The sequence below is a fragment of the Psammomys obesus genome, unplaced genomic scaffold, assembly GCF_907164565.1.
Source record: "Psammomys obesus unplaced genomic scaffold, mPsaObe1.curated_primary_1811, whole genome shotgun sequence".
NCBI lineage: Eukaryota > Metazoa > Chordata > Mammalia > Rodentia > Muridae > Psammomys > Psammomys obesus.
This window is the reverse complement of record NW_026596095.1, coordinates 20,070,257-20,093,233: the sequence shown is the minus strand read 5'-3', so window position 1 is coordinate 20,093,233 and position 22,977 is coordinate 20,070,257. Positions and strand designations below refer to the sequence as shown.

Genomic DNA, 22,977 nt, shown 5'->3' with positions numbered 1-22,977 from the left:
CCCCCAAAATAGTTGAAATTGGTGGTGTGCTGGTAATTATTATTGAGTAGCCCTCAAAAAAGAGAAAGCCCCAAATTGTGACAGCTGTCCATTACCTTGATACAAGTCCTCATGACATGGCTGATTGTGGTCTACCAATATGAGGTCCCTAACAAGGGAGTTAGGTAAGATTGGCACAGGTATCGTCAGCTACTAGTATTCAGTTCACGACAATGTAGAACTTATGTTACTAAGTTAGTCTTCCTTGAATGACTGAGATGTATGTTGATATAATTGAGAAAAAAAAATCAAAAAGATTTTTAGATTTAACAAAAATTGTCACTTTTGCATCATTATCTTTGGAATTTTTTGTGGTGGTGACTCTAAGTTGCTATTTTAAAGGCTGGTAGTCCATAGTCTTGTCTTTTAAAGAAGGCTATAACCATAAAGTAATGTTTTCAAATGTTGACTCCCTCGTGTGTCAGAAACAATATTTAGAATCTGACCTAATGCTTTAAATGTGTTTGTTGTAGTTCCAACACCTGTTTTAAGCCAAGATAGGGCAGTGTCTTAGCTCCACCACCCAGAGGATTAACGTGTGCGTTCAGGAAAGTTGGCAGCATAGTGACTGGGACACATCCATGTTGTTTGCTGACAACAGTGAGCATTAGAACAGAATGGGATTATTAAACTGCTGTAGACAGTGCCAGCTAGAAAATACTATCTGAAAGGGAGGTGAAATCAAGCAATTAATCCAGGAGGAGACATTAGGCCTGACTGCCAGAGTAGGAGCCATGTATGCCACGATCTACTTACAGAACCCATAATTTGCTAAGGTCTAAGTTTAGTCTTCATGTGACAAATACCAATCATAAGGCCTCAGCAAGGAAGATACTCAGGAACATAAAAACATTGTAATTTTTACACAGTTCACAGCTTGTGCTATTTCTAAAACATAAGATAAATCTGCGTTATACACCATCGAGAGGTGGTGGGTCAGCACCTGCATATGCTATGCAGTGTCAACCAAGAGACAGGTAAAGGCTGTGGTTTTTCCACACAAAACCCAAGAACTTGTAAAGGATTTTTGGTGTTCAGATTGAACACCCAAACAGAAATATATAAGTATTATTTGTTTCTCCTCTTTAAACTAATATTTATCAAGAAAAATGCCAAGTTTGAGTAATGATAGGTGCATTTAGAGGCAGGATACACAGCTGTGGGAATGCTGCCTATGACAGACAGAAGCACACAGTCAGCAATGTTGTGGCAATGCAGTAGTCTTCTTGCTTTAGTGAATTCCAGTGAAGGAGACAACTGTGGAAGCAACTCTGCAGATGTTGGAGAACACTCAGTCCAAGTCTCCAAAGAGACTTTATAATTATTTGGAAGAGGAAAAGAGATGGGTCACACAGAGTTCTAGAACTGTATCGCCAGTTCTAAATGCATCTGTATACAATGGGCTCATTTCCCCACGCTGAGAATCTCAGTGTTAATCCCTTCTCTAGCTTCTCTCTTTGGCAGATAGGTCTTTCTAATTAGTGCATGGAGCAGAATTCCATGAGGATGTCACTTTATAAAGTCTTAACATGAATTCCCTTTCAGGATAATCAAGGTTATGTTTTGTGTCTCTGTGCTACACCTCAATTCCTCTATTCTCTGTTGGTACCTGCTATGCCACAGACCTCTTAGGGCTCCTTTAAAACTGTATCTTCTTTATTTTGTAAACTTTTAACTTCAGTGCAAAACAAAACAACAATAAAAAACAACAATATAATACCCAATGCTGCTATTCTGTGGCAGGGGATTTTCCTGCTTTAAGGCAAAAGACAGAAGAGATATTCTAAACATGAGTAGAGCCAGACAGACCAGGGCTAATCAAGCATGCTGGGGAGACACAGGGCAACTATAGAAAGGGCATGGACTTCCCAGAGGTTCTCTTCTTATATGCAAGAAGCATTTTTTTTTATCACTCTGAAGTGATGGAACAGTAGTACTGGGCTCCTCTGCTCTCACCTCATTTTCAGCAATGCCCAGGCCTAGTTTGATCATGCTATAGATGCAGCTGGAATGGTTTGGGGATCCTTAAGCAAAAACCCAGACGTGACTAGAGCAGTTTCAAGCAGCAGCACCACCAGGTGGCTTAGATTTTTCACCTACTTTATTTAGGTTCCCTAAACACCTTTACCTCCCTTCCAACCCCTGACCTTAGATACATTAGTAGGTAAAAGGGCTGTAGACCTCTTTTATCTACTTCTTGCTGATTAGGCTTGATGGGTCTTTAGGGGATTATCAGGGTCAGTGCTCAGAATACCAGCAGTCCAGCCCAAAGGCCAACACCAAGCAGCAACATGAATCAGCAGGACAAGTGAGAGAAAGCTGCAAGACTCAGTTGAATTGCCCCAAGAGGTTCTCTGGAAGATTTCTCTCTGCAAAGTCAAGTGTCAAAGCACGAAGATCAGTGCAGCAATGTCCATCCAAAAATGAAAGCCTCACTGTGTATGAGCCTGTACTTACCTCCTCTCCTCAAAGTCCACCCACAGATGTTTTCAGCTGGCCAAACCCATGCCCCTCACACAAGAGTACTCACAGAAGAACTTCATGTGCCCTCTCAAATGCCAGCCTCTAGCAAAATATCACATGACAAAACGGAATTGTTAAAGAAACTAGACACTTCTTCTCTGGTCCTTGATAGTTCTGTCATTTTTGTTCACCTTAGCTTTTTGCCACAGGTTTCCACAATGGGGTTGTTAGGATTGCCTTCTAGGTGCTTTTTGGCCATCATGTAGCCCATTGTAAAGGTGTCTTGAAGTGCCTCGGCCTTTATGATACTATTTTGGCTGACAGTATAGTAGGGTGAAGGCATAAGCCTATTGAAGATGGTCACTTTCTCAACTTTGGTATCCAAGATTCTCAATTTTGCTTTAGTCTCCTCCATTTTCTTCTTTTCCTCATCCACTGGTAGCTCCAGGTCTTCCTTAGTCACCAAGATGGAGCTCTTTCCATCAAATTCTTTGAATTCCTGCATGCAGCACTGATCATTAGATTTAGTCATATACACTACTTTAAAGCCCCACTTCTGCATGCACTCCACAAAGGCAGTTAGCCTCTTTGCTCTCACCAATGATATAATAGATGGACTTCTGTGCCTCTTTCATGTGAAAAACATACTATGACAAAGAAATCATCTCATTTCCAGACTGAGAGGTGTGATAGTGGAGTTCAGAGGTGCTGACAGTTTGTGGAATCTTTATGGATTTCAACCTTTAAATTCTTAGAGAATGCCTTGTAAAATTCTTGTAACTCTGTCTTCAGCTAACTCAGAGGCACATCTTCACAGTATTTTTGAGGATGACCTTGCTCTTCCTCTGCTGGAGCATTTCTCAGGAGATGTTCAGGGGCAGGTCCTCAGAGTCAAGCACAACACAGATAAAGTTGAGGTACTTAGGTATCAACTCATCACAGCTGTCCATGATGAATACGTAACAGACATACAGTTTGATGTTCTTTTTCTTGTTCTTAAAAAGGTCAAAGGGAGCTCATGGAGGAATGAAGAGCTGTGTCCTGAATTCCAGCTGACCTTCTACGGAGAAGTGCTTGGCTGCCAAGTAGTCTTCCCAATCATTGGTGAGGTTCTTATAGAATTTACCATATTTCTCTTGAGTGATGTAATGTCATAAGCATTTCTGGTCCCAAGTAGGACTAGTCTAATTCATCTCTCCTTGATCAATGTATTTCTCCTTACTTTTTCTTTTTCTTATCTTTGCCACTGTCATCCTCATCTGATCCCACATCTTCAGTCTTCGGCTTCTCATCTTTATCTCCCTTCTCTTTCTCTGCCTCAGCATCAATCATCTTCTCTTGTTCCTTCTCCAAACAGATAATGGGACAGCCTATGAACTGTGGGTGTTTCTTTGCCACTTCCTAACCATCCTCTAGGTATTTTGTCTTCTTTGAGGTAAAGGGTCTCTTTGGTACCCTGCCAATGGACTCTACATGGTCTGCACGAAACGTGAAGGCTCCACCAGCAGAAAACTCGCAGGCATACTGCTCATCATCGTGTTTTGCGATCACAACCACTTTCTCTGCCGCTATGCAAGCTGAACAGAATCCAACCCCAAACCACCCAAGCAAGATGTCTGCACCAGCCTGGAGAGCCTCCATGAATGCCTTTGTGCCAGACTTATTAATGGTTCCCAAGTTGTTTATGAGGTCAGCCTGGGTAATGCCAATGCCTGTGTCCACCAAAGTCAGCATGTACTCCTGAGGGTGATGATGTCAGTTTTCAGCTTTAACCCTGTATAACTTGGAAGGGTCTGCGCGGCTCTCATAGTGAATCTTGTCCAATGCATAAGAAGCATTAGAGAACAACTCATGAAGGAAAATATCTTTCTTTGAATAGAAAGTATTGATGATGAGGGACAAGAATTGAGTGATTTTTGTCTAAAAGGGAAAGGTACCCACCTTTTCCTCTCCATGGTGTACCTCAGGCACCTTAAAAGGAAAGACAAGTAGTAGTACAGAGCAGGGTGGAACCTGCCTGCATCTGACTTGGATGCAAGCATAGGCTGCACAAGAGCTTGCTTTCATTTCTGACATGAGCATTTCTGTCAACATTAAATACTAGATATTTTATATATTAAAAATGTCACGCTATATCTGTGTTTTGGAAAATGGATGAAACTCATTTAAATCATTGGAGGTTATCTATTCCCAACTTAGAGAATTATCAACTTTTAGAGCTGAGTAGAACCTCATAGCTTTACTTAGGGAAACTCCTACATACATATGTCTAGAGGTGTGTCCCCTAGGCAAGGGTAGATCCTGTCAAGTTGACAATATTAATTGCTACACATGCCCCAGATGTTATAGTTTAAGATACTAAATATTATTACTTAAAAATTGTATGTGAAAACATTTCTCCATCTTTTAAAACAAGCCTAAATGTATCATGTTTTAAGAAAAAACACATGAAAGCTCCTGATGGAGGTGAACTACTAATATCTTCTTATAGTTCTCTTCACAATACTCATGTCTTCATCCTCTCCCATCTGTTATTTTACCAAGTAGAACCTAGGCCACTTTGTTCCCCTTTTCTTTGCCTCATCAGTAAGGAAAAGTCAAGACATGGAACACCTTTACCGAGTTGATTATGAGAGCTGCATTCTTAGTATGAAGACAATTAAACCACCAACACCTGGAGAAAACCATCGACAAGGCAGATGCTGATCAAAAAATGGTATTAGAGAATGTTGGTTAGTTTTTCTAATCCTATTTGGTTTTCTTTATGAACCATGTAAGGACCACAAAATGATAGTTATTGGTCACATTCGTATTAAGATACGAACAGATATTAGAAAGATATGTGGTGAATAACCAAGCATAAGTTAAGTGACTTGGATATCTGCATGCAAAAGTGATGTTAGGTCCCTGTCCCTGTTTTACTCTAGGCACAAAAATCAAATCAAAGACAGAGAGGTTAATGGAAAAATGGCTTCAAATAAATATAGGATTTTGGTTTTGGATGATGAAAATATTCTGGAATGAGACACTAGTAGTAACTCCAGTACAACTTTATGAATATAATGAAAAACCACTGAATCACAAACAATAAAAAGGGGAGTTTATGCTTTGCAAAGTATATTTTGATTAAAAGTAGATACAAGTTGAGGAGATGGCTCAGTGGGTAGAGCACTTGCCTTTCAAGTATGAAGACATGAGTTCTGATCCCCAGAACCCAACTAAGTATTTGGGCATGCTGACGGTGTGTCTGTGATGCTAGTGTCAGGGGCTGAATATAGGAGGACCCCAGGAACTTGCTGGCCCCTTGGTGAGCTAACCGACAGTCTAGTCTACAGCTCAAAACAAAAATACAAAATAAAATAAAAGATACCATCATATGCACACGTACCTGCATCCGCACACATATGCACTCACGACATTGAAAAAAAAAAAGATGCAAATAAAATAAAGACAGCAACAGAATAAAGTCACAGCCCAGAAGCTTGAGGTTCTTGTACAAATGTTCAGAGCAGTCAGTCTTCACACTGAAGAATAGAAGTTATGCAAAGTAAACATTTTGAAACAAAATTAAAGCTAGTCAAAGGGTTTATTTCACTAAGTATATGATACATTCCTATTTCAGGAATCTGAAAAGAATGTACTCTTACAAATAATGAAATGTCTTAGTTTTTCTTATTTCATATTTGTGGTATACACAATTCTGGTCTCTTGGATTCAGTAAAGCTCAGGATTTGATTTTTCAAATAATGTGGCAGGGGCAGAGGCTGCTGGCTGGCTCTCAGTAAATATTTTCTTCTTCCCACACCCTAGTCAGGGTTTCTGAGCTGGGGAGATGGCTCCCAGCCAGAAGCTGTAATCTCAGCTTTCCTTGTCATTCACTGGGTGCTGCTGTGTGCATAGAAGCTGGCCACTGCTATACAGCAGAAGAAATGTGCCAGTGTCCAGTCTGTCTCTTTGAAAGGAAGGAAAACGCCCCATTTTCCCCTTCCCATTCATGTTTTTTCCCTGCCTTCTCTCTATCTTGCTTTCCCTCTGTAATTTCTTTTCTTCTAGATTGCAGATATAATGATGATAGCTGAGGAGCCTTGTTTTTAAAAATGGAAAATAAATTTTTAATTGAATATATTCTTATCATAGTTTCCCCTTATTTCTTTCCAGATCTTTCCCACCCTTCCAACTACACACTTTCTTTTTCTTCATTAAGAGAAACAAGAATAAAACAAACCAAAAATAGCACAAAGAAATACACACATATGAAACCAATAAAAACAAAATCAGAAACAACAACATAAAAAAAAAAAAGGTAAAAAATGCACAGCAAAGCAACACAATACAAAAATACACGAGTTCATGTTGTGTTGGTCTTCTACTGCTGGGCATGGAGCCTGACCTAAAGTGTGGTTTATATCTCCAGTGAGACTACTTTAAAGAAATTTTCCTTTGTGAGTGGTTATCAATTGGAGTTGGCTTGTTGGTTAGGGTTTTTTTTTTTTTTTTTAATTCACAAGAAGAAAACTGTTCTGTGGTAAAGCATTAGGAGAAAACATTGGCTGTGGATCATTGTGAAGTAAAGACAGTGATCTCTGCTGTGCGGACTTGAGCATATTAGATCAGAAAAGCTGTTTGAGTTACTCTTTGAGTTTCCAGCTACAGGAAGTGGACAAATATGCTATCAAATACGGCTGGTTTCTGAAATTCCATTCTTTGAGAGTGCCGCTACCTCTTTTCACAATGGACTAAACACACATGCACACACCCTGTTTGTGTTACCAAATGCCACATCCACTGTGACTCCCCTTTCTAATTTCTGCTGTCAAGAGGAGCTGGTGAATTATGCCATATTTTCTCAACATCTTCGTTAGGACAGTCTACTCAGTGCAGGGGATGGCAGCTTTCTTAGTGCATCCTGGATTCTTGATAGTGCTAAATTTGCCCTGTCGGCTGAATTCCTCTGGCTTTATGTGGCAGTGTGGAAAAAAAAAAAAATACATGATCAGATTTTACTATCAAGACAATTCTTCAACAATACATGTACAGTCAAGTTTCCTGCCTAGATAGGTGAACACCTTAGTCACAAGATTTGCAAATGTATTTCATGACAAACGTGTCCAATGCAGTGGTCTGGATGTCCACTTGTGTCTCAGTGTGACAGGCTATGAGGAGCTGTGCCTTAGGGGTGATGCTACTCCGTCTTGACAGCCATGTGCTTGGTTCTTCATATCTGAGGAGACGGGACAGTGAGGAGTCCTGTTGGCTTGATTTTATTAATGCCGCCATCTAGAATGCAGACTCTTGGATATTTCATCTTCACAAGGTGAGCTGCAAACTGCAAAGAGAGGACAGTGTTACAGAAATCATCCAAAATTTCTTCAACATCCTGGTTTTTATGGGTGGGGGAGACAAAGGTATTTTTATAGCAATAGTTCCTATTGTTGTATACTTTGTATAGCTCATTCGTCTTTTAATATAACCTAAATGACCTATTTGTTGCCCCTCCAAACTTTGTTATACGATAAACGTGTCTCTTTGTTCTCTTATGTACTTTAGCAAGTACCCACTGTGAATAATTTTAATGCAGTGAAAAGGTTGTAGAGAGAATGAGCGAGAATAAGCTCTTCCTAGTTCGTTAGCCTCCTCCCAGGGACTTACTGCCACTCCTCTTCTGTTGTTACCTGGTAACCTTCTATGACAAGCTAAAGCAGTCCCAAATCTATTTTGAACAAGTTTTGATATTATGGTAAAATTATCACAATTCTGTGTAGGATGTCTCAGAGAGGGCCACATTCTAATTATAGCATGTTTCTGAAGCAACCACATTAACACTTGAGATCATCAACTTGAAATACACAAGGACTGATCCAAGAGACCTTTTAGGCCCCTGGCACACAGCACTCTATAAAAGCTACACAGACATGGACTTCTGCCAGACTTAGCCTCTCCAGGGTCCCCTACTGCCATTTGTATTCACTCTACTCCTGAGCAAGACTGTCCTGGGCTCCTTCCAGTCATGGTCCTAGGCTGGTTTTTCTGTGCATTATCACCTTCACTCTGTTAGGGTCTCACTTAGTTCTCAAAGATTCCTACATGAGCCTCAGTCTTCCGTCTTACAAAATTTATTCAAATTCACTCATTTTAAGAGTTTCCTTTACCAAACTGCAATCTTCTTGAGGGGAGTGAATTAGTTCTACTTTTTAATTTCTTTTTTTAATTTTTAGTGTCTGGTACATGACTAGGAGTCGACATACATTTGCTAAACTTATGTCTTGGCACAGTGGTCTAAACTTAGAAAATAATAGAGCCAGCTGAGTAGTTCAGTCAGGGTAAGTTCAAGGCTTCAGTCCCAGATACTGTGTATTGTTGACTTGGGGCTCAAAAATACACACATTAAAAGACACCTCACTTATGGAACATGAGCCTGGAAAGACACAAACACGAATATAAAAGATATATAAAAATAAAATCCAGACCTCCCTAAATGAGTCCAAGGCAAGTAGATCAAGGCCAACTGTACACAATACTGTCCTAAGACAAAAAGGTTTGTCTGTACAGACAAAGCATGTATTTCTGAACTATGATTGCAGCATTCCTTATAGCAATTCAGATGAATGAATATCAATATTGCTAACCATGCCTCTTTCTCCAACCTCCTCTGTAGTCCCCTAAGAGTCATGTGGCCATTTATAGTTCAAATCCAGATGGCATGCTTTAGTCATAAATAATGTCAGAGAAATCGTAATAGTGCATGTTGACAGGTGTCAGCAGGCCACAGTGAGCTCATCATCTTCCTGCCGTCTTGCTCACTTGTCTTTGAAGCCCAGTCTTCAGGAACAGCGGCACCACATTCATTTACCTGAACGTATAGGTAGCACTGTCCCACACCATCTGATTACTAACACAGCTACATTTTCCCACATGCAGCAGTACAATTACTATGGAGGCTGGAAATCCTAGATAAACATAGCATTACCAAAAGGGACTAGTGGGTAAGCACTCAGCTTTCAGCACTTTTAAGAAAACCCTTGGAAGTAAGAAAATGAGCAGAGAGGGGACTGTTCTACATTTAACTAATCTCTTAACTGATGCTGTAAAGCTGGGAAGAATTCCTATTGTAGGTGGACATAACAACTAGGTTGCTGTTACGCAGGGAAACTGGAATGGCAAAATAGGCAGAGGGGCAATCTGAAATAATCAGGTTGCTGCTATGTGGGTGGTCTGAAAAGGAAGAGGAATGGAAGTACCAAGCGATAGAAATGTTCAGATTGCCTTGACAGGATGCAAGCTGCATTTCAATTTAAAAAAAAAAAAAGCTGTTGGTTTCCATGTAAGACTGGAAGTTCTGCTCTGATTCTTTGTGGTTCCAATCATCTGTGTTTAATATTGACCCTGTAGCAAAACCATGGCAACATCTTTCCAACTCTAGCCCTATTTTCCAGCGGCTCATTTAACTTGTTTATCAATCATACATTTCCCTGAGCATCTCGTCAGTATTCAACACTGTTCTAGATTTGGGGTGTTTATGAATGCAGAAAATGGTAATCAAACAGTTAACTCAAAGCAGTGTGGGATTCCAACAACATAGTGTCTATGTCATTTAAAGTTTCTGAGTTTAGCAGGTGTTGAGGAAGCTGTTTTTACCAACTTGTAAAGTGAGTAGAAATTTAAATGTGATGACGAATGCTGCTATACTGACCAGAGAATATTTTGGTGACAGCTTGATCAGTTAGAGAGGAAAGAAACGGCTTTGAATATGCTGGGTGTGGCTTGCAGTGTGATAAAGTCAAACACACATGGAGATCTGTAGTGGGACAGGGAGAACCACACATGTAGGCATAACTTGGTTCTATTGTCCCCTCTTCTTCAGCAGTCTTGGGAAATACTGGAGGGACTGAGCATTGGGGGAAAAGTCCAGAGACTGTATACTCCACAGAGAAACCTTACACCTGGACATACTGAGCAGTACAGGAGTGCAGGGTGCTCCAGTGGGCTGGGGATAACATCAGCAGAACTGTCTGGGTGCTTTCAGTAAGGAGCACTATCTAGGTCCCCTCCAGACTAGCAATGAGTTCTGAGGCTGAGCTCCAGCAGCAGTTGTTTGCTCAGAGCCCACCTTAGCTGATTCCAATGTCAGCCAGTATTGAGAAACCAATACTGGATTGTGGATTTGGAGGCCCATAGGGAATGGGAGTGAAGCATCAGTGACTCCTACAACTGCTTGAAAGATCCTGATCCACTGCACATAGTGTTGACCCACTAGGGACTCCTAGTGAAGTCTCAAAATAGATCCGAGGCTAGGGCGGAAACTTCTTTCCCCTTCTTTACAGAAGTCTAAGGTGACCTTGCTCTCTCCCCACCCCCATCTCCCACATTTCCTTATAGTCATAATAACCTGATTTTTACTGGTGCTTGAGGCTAGCATGGGATGATCTGATCGGCCTTTCAATCATTTAAAGGCTGTTACACTAGATAATAAAGTTAGCTCTGCACTCGTGAGTCTGGTCTCAAGAATCTGATTCTTGGGATTCTGTGTGGGCTCCATTGTCACCCACCCACTTCTCCTCCTCCCCCTCCTCCTCAGTTCCTGATCCCCATACTGGATAATGGGATTCACTGAAGTTAGTCTGAGATGGAAAGCTGCAATACTTACAGTGCAGTCCTAGGTGGGAAGAATGGGGCTGTAGAGCCAAGGGAAAGATCTGTACAGGTATGGACATGGCTGGGAGAAGGTTTAGTGACTTTTAGACTGCATTCCTTGTGGGCAGAATGCCCATGCAAAGACGTTGAAGGGCTGGTGTTTTTATCATTACTCTCATCAGTACTCTCAGGTGCTGGCATGCATGTCCAGAGCTTGGGTAAGCACACCTCAGACCACAGTGTCTAGAAATGACAGGCCTTTGTAGGTGCCATTCCATTTTGTTTTCCTTCTTTATCTTGTATCTTAGCTTGAGCTAAGAGATAGGTGTATTTGACTGAAGGAAATCAAGTTCTATGTAGCAGGAAAATGGATTTTTTGAGTAGGATTTTTTGAGTAGCCAGAGTACTAGTGGTTAATTAAGGCCACCAAGACACAACAAGCTGAGGATAGACAAGGTGTAAGAGAAGCACTGAATACGATTCTGTAGACAGCCAAATTGCAAGCAAATGAGCAGATCAAGCAAACAAAAGCCCTGAGTTCTGCGAGATTTAGGGGAAGAACAGATGGGGACCATTCTCATTCAAACCACCACAGAAGGACAACTAAATCTCCTGATTTAACCTTCAGGCTCATGGAGACAGGGCAACCAACACTGCTCAAACCAGAAAAGTCGTATCTTATCCACTTCACCTCCCCCTTCCTAACTTCCCCAATCATGCTACTTCTGGATGGGCATGGTACTGAGTGAGGGAACGTGAAAGAATACTGAAATGAGTAGTTGGAGTTCTTCACTTATTTAGGTTGAGGCCAATGTTCTGTCAGCCTTGTGAGTCCTCTTGGCACTCTGGAGTGCTGACAATGGGGCATACATTCAGTGTTGCAACATGGAGCCATGCATGGTACATTGGTAATGCATGTGAATTGCTTAACCAACGTTTAAAAATTTGGCAAGATCCTAAGTCCAACAAAGTTTAAGATGAGAAAAAGCTTTCTCTAAGTCAGTTGTGATATTGCTTAGAAATATATAGCAACATGCTGTGATCATGCCAACTGCTTGTGAGCCTTGATGGGATTGAGAAGTACCTAGATTAAAAACATGTTTGGGTATGTTCATGAGGATACTTCAATAGATGACTGAAAAGGGCAGACCTCCTGAAAGCAGCCCAGAGACCGAGGGCCCTGGATAAAAGAGAAAATGGACACCCCTTCTCTCTGCTCCCTGGGCTCTATGTTGGGAGTAGCTTGGCTCATTCAATGTCCTAATGATGGTCCCACCTTGAATCTACAGCCAGATAAGAAATTCACCCTCTGACGTTCTAGTTCTCAAATCTTCATCATAGCAATACCAAGTCTGATCAGCACAGTGTTTTCTTGCCTGGATTATTGAAGACATTTCTGGGATGATTTCTGAAGGGTCTTAGTAGACTTGGACATCTTACCACAATGAAAAGCATACAAGATCTGACAATGATCCAAGCAAGACACTGGAATGGCATATCAAATACTGCAATGATTTCTTCCCATTGCTAACATGGTCACATGTAATTCTGAATGCTACACTTCAAATTCTTACTGTGTTCTTCCCATAACTGAGATAAGTGTTTTATCCCTGTTATTTTTGTATTCATGTATTTAATCTTACAAATTGTAGTTAATTTGTACTTCATAAAATGTGAAGTGGGTTTTCACAGAAATAATAAGTAGTGGCAATGAAGAAGTAGCTACTTTTTCTTCCTTTGTAATTTCACTCAGAGATGAAAACAGCAACACTGCAATAGCAATGAGGGGAGGCCATGGTCTGCAATAACTTTATACCCTGCCATGTGCAGTTGGGAAAAGTACAGGTCGCACCAGGGAATCCCAGGAGTGGTTCACATTGGCATCTTAGCATATTTCTCCTGCTATAACAGAAAGCTTATTTTAAACAGTTCTGGAATAGGGTAAGCTCAATACTGAGGAGTCGTAGCAGGTGAGGGCTTTCTGTGCATCTTAACACGGCAGAAGGTCAAACTTCCCTTCAATCAGGAGCCTTCTAGTATGATAACCAATCTAATTTTGGCCCACTCTCTCATGAGAGTAGTATGCTGGATAAAATTTTAAAGGTTCTACATGTCATGGTATTAGCAGGAAGTGATTTTTAATGAAATTTTGGCAGGGGTGTTAAAAACCACAGCTAATAGAAAAGCCTAATTCTTCAATAAAAAAGGTAAGAGAATTTACAAGAAAAGTCATTACAATAATTCAGCATTTTGAGACACATCTATTTTATAGACAACTACTCTAATGGTGTCTGTGAGATTTGAAATCCTTAATATCATATACATTAGGGTTACAACAAACTTATAAGTATTGTTTCTGGTTTTGAACAAGCTAATTTTGGGATTAGAAATTTGACAGTATGAGATTATGTATTAAATGGTTTTTAAGAGTTTGTATTACATAGTTACATGTTTAACTATATCGTGAATTAAATCTATGTATTTTGTGTTTTACCTATTTGTCTATAGTTGCTACCTTAACTTCATTTCTTCCCAGTATTTTTCTTTTTCTTTTCATTAAGAATCATGTTAAAAACTGTAATTAATAAAAAATAAATTTTAAAAATGTTAAAAATGAATAATGTTAAAGCATATAAAAACAGATCAGAATGGTAAAATCAGTCCTCAGCTCAGTTTAAAGATCAATTTGCAGTGAATTTAGCCCATTATTATGCCCATATAATCTTGTCACCCTTTTTTTCCTTACAAATTCTAGACACTAACATTTAACACATAAGTTATTAAAAATGAAAAGACTAATATATATATAATACCAGTGGTATCACATTAAAAAATAACAATGGCCAGGTTTGGAGGCTCACCCCTGGAGGGTGCAGGTGGATATAATACCAGTAGTATTACAGTTACAAAATAACAGTGGCTGGTTTTAGAAGGTTAACCCTTGGAGGGTGTAGCTAGAGACTGTCACAAGTTTGAGGCCGGCTTGGATTTCAGACAGGTTATCTTTAAAAAAAGAAGAAAACTGTCCCCTTCTCAATCTGTCTCTTATCAATACATCCACATATACTACAATATTTGTTTACATGAGTTTTTTGTTGTTTTTGTTTTTTTGAGACAGGGTTTCTCTGTGTAGCCTTGGCTGTCCTGGAACTCACAGATATCCTCCTGCCTCTGTCTCCCTTAGTGCTGGCATTGAAGGTGTGTGCCACTGTGCCTGCCACATGAGTTATTTGAATTGGGATACAAACAAGGTCAACACAACGCAACAGATGCCCTTTGAATCTACTTTACTTCTAGGTTTCTTCTGTCTCCATTTCTTTTCATGAGGCCTGCCCTCTCAAATTCTTTCAAATAAGCTTTTTTTTCTGTCATTGCTCTTTTTTCTCTGTCACTCTTACCAATTCCACTTGTCCCACCAGTGTCATTGGCACAGTTGACTATGTCCCTCCCTTCACATAACTTTCCTCCATTAGTCTTTTGTCTTCCCCTCACCTCTGATTTCAGCTGTCCCCTTTGGTGGGCTTTTTGTACATTTTCTCTGTCCCATGGCTTTGTCTTCCTTATTCATCTGCTGTGATTTCACTTAGTGTCACAGTTTAACTGTCATCTATATACTGGTGACCATATTATTTCTTCCCTAACCTATAAGTTCATTGTCCTAGACTTACTGTCTACTCAATGTTTTCAAATAAGAACATTGGTTTCTAGCCACTTCTACCTCAACCTCCTTCCTGAAGCTTTCTTCATCTCAGAAAATGGCAACCCATTCCTCCAGGTAGTTAGGTAATAAAGCTGATTGATTGATTGATTCGTTCTCTTCTTTCTCTTTCTCTCTTCTCTCTCTCACACACACAGACACACAGTTTTTAACTCTTAAAACACATTCATAACGTGAACCTTCCTTATCCCCTTGTATACTGAAGTGGCCTAAATGACCTATTATTTGACCCTTAGATTACAAGCATTCAACTCTTAGCTGGTCTTCCTGCTTCTATCCCTGCCTACCATAGTCTAATTCCCATACAATGTGAATATGCTTTTTTTAAAAGACTGTTCTCATTGCTCTAATCTATATAAATCCCAGAACCAAATAGTTGCCTTCCTCTTCTCTTTCCCTATTTACTTTTCTAAATTGAAGAATTTGCATTTACAACATTCACCAATTGTACAATTCAGATTTAAAAAGTAGACAAATGAGATATAAGGTAGTGCTTGGTGAAGCCTGGATGACCCCATGATCTAGGCCCACACCCACTGAGGCTTAGTAGTCACCAGGTCACATATCCTTTTGTCAGTCAGAGGGTCAGTCAGAGGGTAACTGTGCATTTCTCTCAAAAATTGCATACATGTGTACATTTACATATTTTCAACATGTTCAAAGACCTCACAGTGCACTCTAGATAAAAACTTTTATATGAATTAATTTCACTTAAAATTTTAGGATACTCACTTAACACTTAGGGTTTTTTTTTTGGTATGATGGTCCTCTATAGACCCTTATGTTATTGCTTAACGATAGTTTATACAGTCAAAGAAGTCCTACCAGTCTTGTCTGAAGAGGAAAAAATTTAAAAAGTAAATATGATAGTGAAGTTATCTGAAATAGTTCTTATTCCTAAGAAAATGTACACTGGCTCATGTTAGAGAATAGCATTTCTAATAAAATTCTACCACCTAATAACACTTTGTCAGGAGGCCCAAAGAGTCTTCTGGTATATTTCCCTTTGATCTGAATATTTGGGAAGCAAATTTCAGCACTAATCATTTATCATCTTTTGTTTACACTGGATGACTGACAACACTAAGCCCACATTGTATGTCAGCCCTGGTCATATTACATGGTGTCGGCTATGCTCTGAAAAGAACGTATATGATAAAAACTCAGATTCAAAACATTTAGGGCTGTGATGGCTCACAGCCGACTTCTAACCTCTGCAGGTCAGGCAGAGGGCTCCTGGGCTTAGCTCTTATGCAGCCACACACATTCCTGTGGCAGGGAGTGGTTATGTGGTGGGAGGGGAGGGAAGGTAGAATTCGGAGCTGGCTACACCTTAAACAGAATACTTCTAGTAAATGTAAGTAAAATGGTCAAAGTCTGGACTAGTGGGTTACAGTCTCCTTGACTACATTCCTACATAGATGCTGCTGCTGTTGCTTTATACTATAAAGCTTTTGAAAAGCTATGAGGGTAGGTAGCTTCTCAATAGCTATAGGACAGCTTTCAGCTCACAGGTCTATCAGAGTAAGTTACTGGCCATCATTCAGTAAACCAGAATTATGTAGACAAGTTTTCACTGCTAACTTTCATACAATGTTCACATTATATAGAGCTCAACATGTTCAAGCTGCATTAATATTTAACATTTTTCTTCTCATCTGATACAGAGCCACAGACTAAAATAATCAGTGATAAGCATGACATGGAAAAAGTCAAGAAGTCCAGGGCTAACCACATAATGCAAATAGGCCAAGAAAGTGGAAGGATTACTTGGAACTGACAAAGGACATTTGCTTCCTGTTCTTTATCTAGAAGTTTAAAAACAACTATAAAAACATGCATATAAAAGGCCCTATAGAAATTATGTAAAAAATGTATGAGTTTGAAAAACTAAGTAGCTATTATATTGAATCACAGTGGTTTCTATAGAGACAATTTGTATGTTCATTTGGCTTTAAGTATATACTTTTTAGAAATAACTTAGTCTGTTGGACATACAGGTATAGTAGGATAATCTAACGAATAGTAGGAAGAGCTTGAGCAAAGAGGGACTGTACTAATAAGAGTGGCCTGGGTCTGTATTCTTAATTTAGTTCACATTTTGATAGCTATAGTGATAGCATTATAAAGAAAGGCCTAGGGTAGGTGATGAGAATCTGAGAATAGAACCCTTATAAATCAACTTTCTGCCCCACCCACATGCCCATCCATCCATCCATCCATCCACCCACCCACCCATCCATCCATCCATGCATCCTTCCATCCACCCTTTCATTCTTCTATCCATTCATCATTTCCCCCAAACCCATCCTTGAAATTGAACAGAGGGCCCCATGTATACTAGGCAAGAGCTCTACCACTAAGCTACACCCCTAGCTTTGGTGCCCTTATGAATCAGACTCTATAGAGTTTCCTTACCACTTTGCCATAGGAAACACAGTGAAAAGATGGCTATCTATGAATAGTAAGCAGACCCTCACTAGACACTGAATCTGCAAGACCTTGGACTTTTCTGCTTTGGGAACTGTTTAATTTGGCAAGTCAAACCAGAACTGAGAAAGTAAATCAATTTCTCTTTCTGGCTTATTGAGACAGGGTTTCTCTGTGTAGCTTTGGCTGTCCTGGAACTCACTCTGTAGATCAGGCTGACCTCAAACTCACAGAAATTCATGCAATAACCAATTTTATTCAGAGCATCAGACAATTTATACTCTGAAGGTTAAGAATAGTCATCTGAGTAAAGTATACAACCACAAACACAAGCCACACATGGCAAAAGCATGTTTTTCCACAAAACAATTGAACAAACATTGCTAATGCAAACTCACTCCTATCCACCACACCTGGGAGGGATTACAAAACACATTCCAAGAACAATTCTGTGTTTCAAAGTAACTGAAGTCACAAGACTCTTGTCTTGTTTTCTCACAAGTACTCAGAATTCTCACATGACTCCATTCTTTGACTGTTCTGACATTTCCTTAAAGTAGAATGATTTTGCTCATAGCTAAAGAACACATGTTTTCTTATTTTTCCTATGTTTCCATGTTTTCTGAAGGACATTTAAGTTGAGTAAAATCTACATTGGAGCTTTTATTTTCTTCTGGTTCCAGTCGGAGACTCATTACTGTCACAATCCCACAGCTTTAATCCCAGAAACTTGACAGTATTATACTAAGTTGTTATTCTCACTCAGCAACAGTTTCTTCTAGGAAAGATCGATTCACAATGGGGCTTGAAAAGAGCTTTATGAGACTTATGTTGAGAGTAGGGTAGTGTGAGCAAATGGATGTTATAGGTACTGAGAAACAAATTTCCTTTTATAAGTTGCTTAATGGAAAAAAAAATCCCCTGGCAATTTTGTTAAAGACATATGACCTATTTAAAACATTTGGTCATTTACAGCATGATACAAATGGTAGATTTTTATCAACTATTGCTATATCAGATGTACACTAGTTGGGGATTAACTTAGTTTTACAGGACATACCTTTATGTTTATAAAAGCAAATTTTATTTCATTTTTTAAAAAATTTTGTGTGTGTGTTTATGTGTATATATGTGTGTGTGTGTGTGTGTGTGTGTGTGTGTGAGCATGTATATGTGTCTGTGCATCAGGCTTTATGTCCAGGGTGCGGTTTAGCAACTGAAGATAATTTTTCCTGTGAGTTTTGGAAAATTTATCATTTCAAAGACACAAAAGTAGTACTTTGCTGTGATTTTCATTTTAAATATAACACTATTACACCTGAGTTGACGTTAAGCCCATTGGTACAAAGATCTTCCCAATCTTATAATTTTGACCAATATAGATGCAATCTATATTGAATACATCTGGTAATATCACAGTAGTTCTCAACCTTCCTAAAGCTGCAACCCTTTAATACAGTTCCTCATTTGTAGTGATCCCCAGCCATAAAATCATTTTCATTGCTACTTCATAATTATAATTTTGCTAGTGTTATAAATAGCAATGTAAGTATTTTTGGAGGAAGGTTGGCCAAACCTCTATCGTGCTGCACAGTTTGAGAAGCACTGCTATAGTAATATCAGAACCTTTATATTGCAAGATACAAGAGTTCTAGTTTGTATATCAGATGGGTGATTTTACTTCTGTCATATACTATGCAGATGGTTCACTTATTTTTTTTGTTTCACTTTTTCTAGGAGTATTTAAAATATATGTGCTACTTGTTAAATTCAGTGCCTTATACTCCTTTTGTATATGAAAGGTCTGTTTCACACTGCTTTGATTACTCAAGATTGGTAGTATGTTCTGAAGCCAGGAAATGTACACCTGGCTGTTATTTTTCTGGATTGTTTTGGCCATCTTGGTATTTAGAAATTCTGTAGGAATTATAGGATAATTTTTTCCTACTTCTACAAAAAATGCCATTAGAATCGTGACATCATTGTCCTAGCATTTTCATGAAGGCAATACTTTGAAGAGAGCTTATAGTCCTTCCACTGATTTAGATCATCAATTCCTTTCAACAATACTTTGTAGTTGCAATGTACAAATTTACTTATTTCTCAATTAATTCATAGTCATTATTTCTCAGAGTGTGTATATATATATATATATAATTTTAATTTTTTTAGATTTTATTTTTTACTTTTAAAATTTTTATTATTAGTTATATTTTATTAACTCTGTATCCCAGCTGTATCTTACTCCTTCATTCCCTCCCAACCCCACCCTCCCTCCTTCATCTCCTCCCTGCCCCTTTCCAAGTCCACTGATTGGGGAGGACCTCCTCCCCTTTCATCTCCCTGTTTTATCAGTTATCTTCAGGACTGGCTGCAAAGTCCTCCTCTGTGGCCTAGCAGGACTGCTCCTCCCTTGGGGGTGGGGAGGTCAAAGAGCCTGCCATTGAGTTCCTGTCAGAAATAGTCCCTGTTCCCCTTACTATGGGAAACCAATTGGTTACTGAGCTACCACGGGCTACATCCGAACAGAGGTTCTAGGTTATATCCATACATGGTCCTTGGTGGAGTATCAGTCTCAGAAGAGACTCCTGTGCCCAGATATATTTGCTCAACCATATTTGTAGAAGCTTTATTTGTAATAGCCAGAATCTGGAAACCACCCAGATGTCCATCAACGGAGGAATGGATACAAAAATTGTGGTATTTTCACACAATGGAATACTACTCAGCAATCAAAAATGAGGAAATCATGAAATTTTCAGGCAAATGGTGGGACCTAGAAAAGATCATTCTGAGTGACGTATCCCAAAAGGAGAAAGACACACATGGTATAAACTCACTTATATAGACCTATAAGATATGATAAACATAATGAAATCTATACACCTAAAGAAGATAAACAAGAAAGAGGACACGGGGTAAGATGATCAATCCTCATTTAGAAAGACAAATGGGATGTGCATTGGACTCAGGAGAAAACAAGTAACAGGACAGGAGCTTACCGCAGAGGGCCTCTGAAAGACTCTATCTAGCAGTGTATCAAAGCAGATACTAAGACTCATAACCAAACCTTCTGCAGAGTGCAGGGAATCATATGAAAGAAGGAGGAGTTAGTATGACGTGGAGAGGATAGGAGCTCCACAAGGACCAAATATATCTGGGCACAGGAGTCTTTTCTGAGTATATATTTTTAAATGAGTTTTATATATATAAAAGCAAAGTATGTACATATTAATGAGCAGTATTTCACTATTGGTAAGGGTTGTGGAGTTTAAATCGGATTACAATATCTATTTCATTAAACATCAATCAGCTTTTTATGACAAAACCTTTCTAAATCCTTTCTTCTGACTTTTGGACTGTACATAATGCTATCCACACTCACCACACCAAGCAGTAGGTACACTTAAACTTGCTCTCTAACTGTAACAATACATTCCCTTCAACTCTGGCTTTCTATGTCTAGCATCCTACGCTTAATGATCTCCATTTCATCCACAGTCAGCAATGACAGGATTCCACTGTTCTTGTGGCTAAATAGTATTTTACTGTAGCACATATGGTCCATTTCTGAGCTGGAGGACATTCACACTGCTTCTTGACGATAATGAGCAGGGGTGTTTCCTTGGCATATTGATTTCATTTCTTTTTTGATGTGCACATGTGTGCAGGTGTGTGCGCACTTGTGGATGGAGCACATAATTTGAGAGGATGTCTTCCTCAAACACCTGTGGCCTTATCTTTTGAGACAGAACATGAGGACACTGATTTGACTAGACTGAGCAGGTAAGCAAGAAGCAGGGATCCTCCTGTCTCTGAATCAGTAGTACTGGGTTTACAGAGAACATCATTTCGCTTTCTTTACACGTGATCTAGGGGACTAGAAGTCAGGTTCTCATGCTTTAGCAGTAAGTACTTACCAAATGAGTTATCTCCCCAGCCCTGCTTTCCTTTCTTTGGCTGTAATATCTACAGATAGAGAGTGCTCTCTTGATTTCTACTTCATATTATTAGCTGTTGACAAACAGCATTGCTACTGATTTTATCTCTTGCAAATAATGACTTCATTAGTCTTGGCACTTTGTTTTGGAGCTTGGGTATTTTTCTGTATGAAATCATGTCAATGTTAAGCAGTGATGATTTGGTTTCTTTCTGTTCTGATTTGACTTTTTTTTTCCTCCTGTCTAATTTTGCTGACCAGGAATTGCAGCATAAGGCTGAATAAATATGGGCACTGTTGTCTTGTTTCAAGTCTTAAGAGAAAGTGCTCAGCTGTGTAATGTCAGAATTATGCTAGCTGCCTTCTTATAAATGGTCTTTATTATTTTATACCGAGTTTGCTTAGCACTTTTATCATACCCAAGAATGATGCATGTTAATATATGTTCCCTTTTCAGCAGCAGCTGAGATAAGCATATGGTTCTGCACTTCGTTCTGTTGCTGTGGGATATCATTAATTTGTATACACTCAATCATTCTTTTTGTGTGTGTGTAATTTTTATTTTTTTACAATTTATTCATTGTATATGCCGATTGTAGCCCCCTCCCTCAACTCCTCCCAGTTTCATCCTCCTTCCATCTTCCCCCCATTCCCTTCCCCTAGTCCACTGAAAGGGTGAGTTCTCCTTTCCTGCTGTCTGCGCATAGCTTATCAAGTCTCATCAGGACTGCCTGGATCCTCTTCCTCTGTGGCCTGGCAAGGCCACATCGCCAAGGACAAGTGATCAAAGAGCAGGCAATGGAGTTCATGACAGAGGCAGCCTCTGCTCCCCTTACTCAGAAACCCACATGGAGACTGAGTGCCTATTGGCTACACTCAATCATTCTTGCATCACAGGGATGAATTCCATATAATGCTATATCCTTTAGTATATTGTGTTTCCATTTTTATTTATTTCAAGAATTTAAACAAAAATTTCTTTCTTAATTTCATTAATCCATTGGTTATTCAAAACTAAGTTGGCTCACATGCATTTGTACTTTATAAAGCTTTTTCTATCACTGATTTTTAGTTTTTGAACTGACAAGAAAATATATGTGACATTTCACTTTTTAAAAGTTTGTTGAAAATAATGTGTTGCTTATTGCATACTCTATGTTGGAGAATGTTCCATGTTGGAGTGAGAGGAATCAATATATTAGGCAGCTATTTGTTAGACTGTTCTGCAGAACAGTCTGACCATGCTTCTTCAGAATGGTCTTTGCAGGAACGTGTTAGGGTTGCCCATGAGTATATGGCCACACTACCCTGAGCGCGGTGAATCTTGTTTGAGCTCTGAAGCAGGTCAGGGATGGGCTAGTCTGTACCTGCTTTGTTGCTATGCTCCTAAACTCAATCTCCAGATTTTTTTTTAAATGATGCTCATATACAAATGAAGTGAGCATCATTAAGTTCCTCAAAATCTTTATATATCTTGTTAAAACCTATAAATTAATGCTAAGGTTAAAAATGTTATTTTTCATTTTGTAATTGAACAAATGGTGAGCTGAAGAGGCCAAATACTTGCCAAAATTAACAGAATGGCTAAGATCAAAAACTCAAGTGACAACATGTGCTGGAAAGGATATGGAGAAAGGAGAACCCTCCTCCATTGCTGGTAGGAATGTAAATTTGTACAACCAGTTTGGAAATTAATCTGGTGCTTTCTTAGATAAATGGGAATAGTGCTATATCCAGACCCATCTATACTATTCCT

General features: G+C 39.2%; 1 protein-coding gene and 1 pseudogene across 4 annotated transcripts in view; both read right to left on the bottom strand.

The window, feature by feature from the left end:
- Positions 1–1,661: 1,661 nt before the first annotated feature.
- Positions 1,662–4,260, bottom strand: LOC129691955 (heat shock protein HSP 90-beta-like; annotated as a pseudogene).
- Positions 4,261–6,069: 1,809 nt separating this feature from the next.
- The window catches only part of Tbck (TBC1 domain containing kinase), a 170,105-nt gene continuing 153,197 nt past the window's right edge, over positions 6,070–22,977 (bottom strand). For all 4 annotated transcript variants that reach the window (XM_055628141.1, XM_055628139.1, XM_055628142.1 and 1 more), the window contains one exon: positions 6,070–7,828. In XM_055628141.1, the coding sequence (XP_055484116.1) occupies positions 7,718–7,828 (111 nt within the window). In that variant the 3' untranslated portion in view covers positions 6,070–7,717. The remainder of the gene's footprint in view (positions 7,829–22,977) is intronic.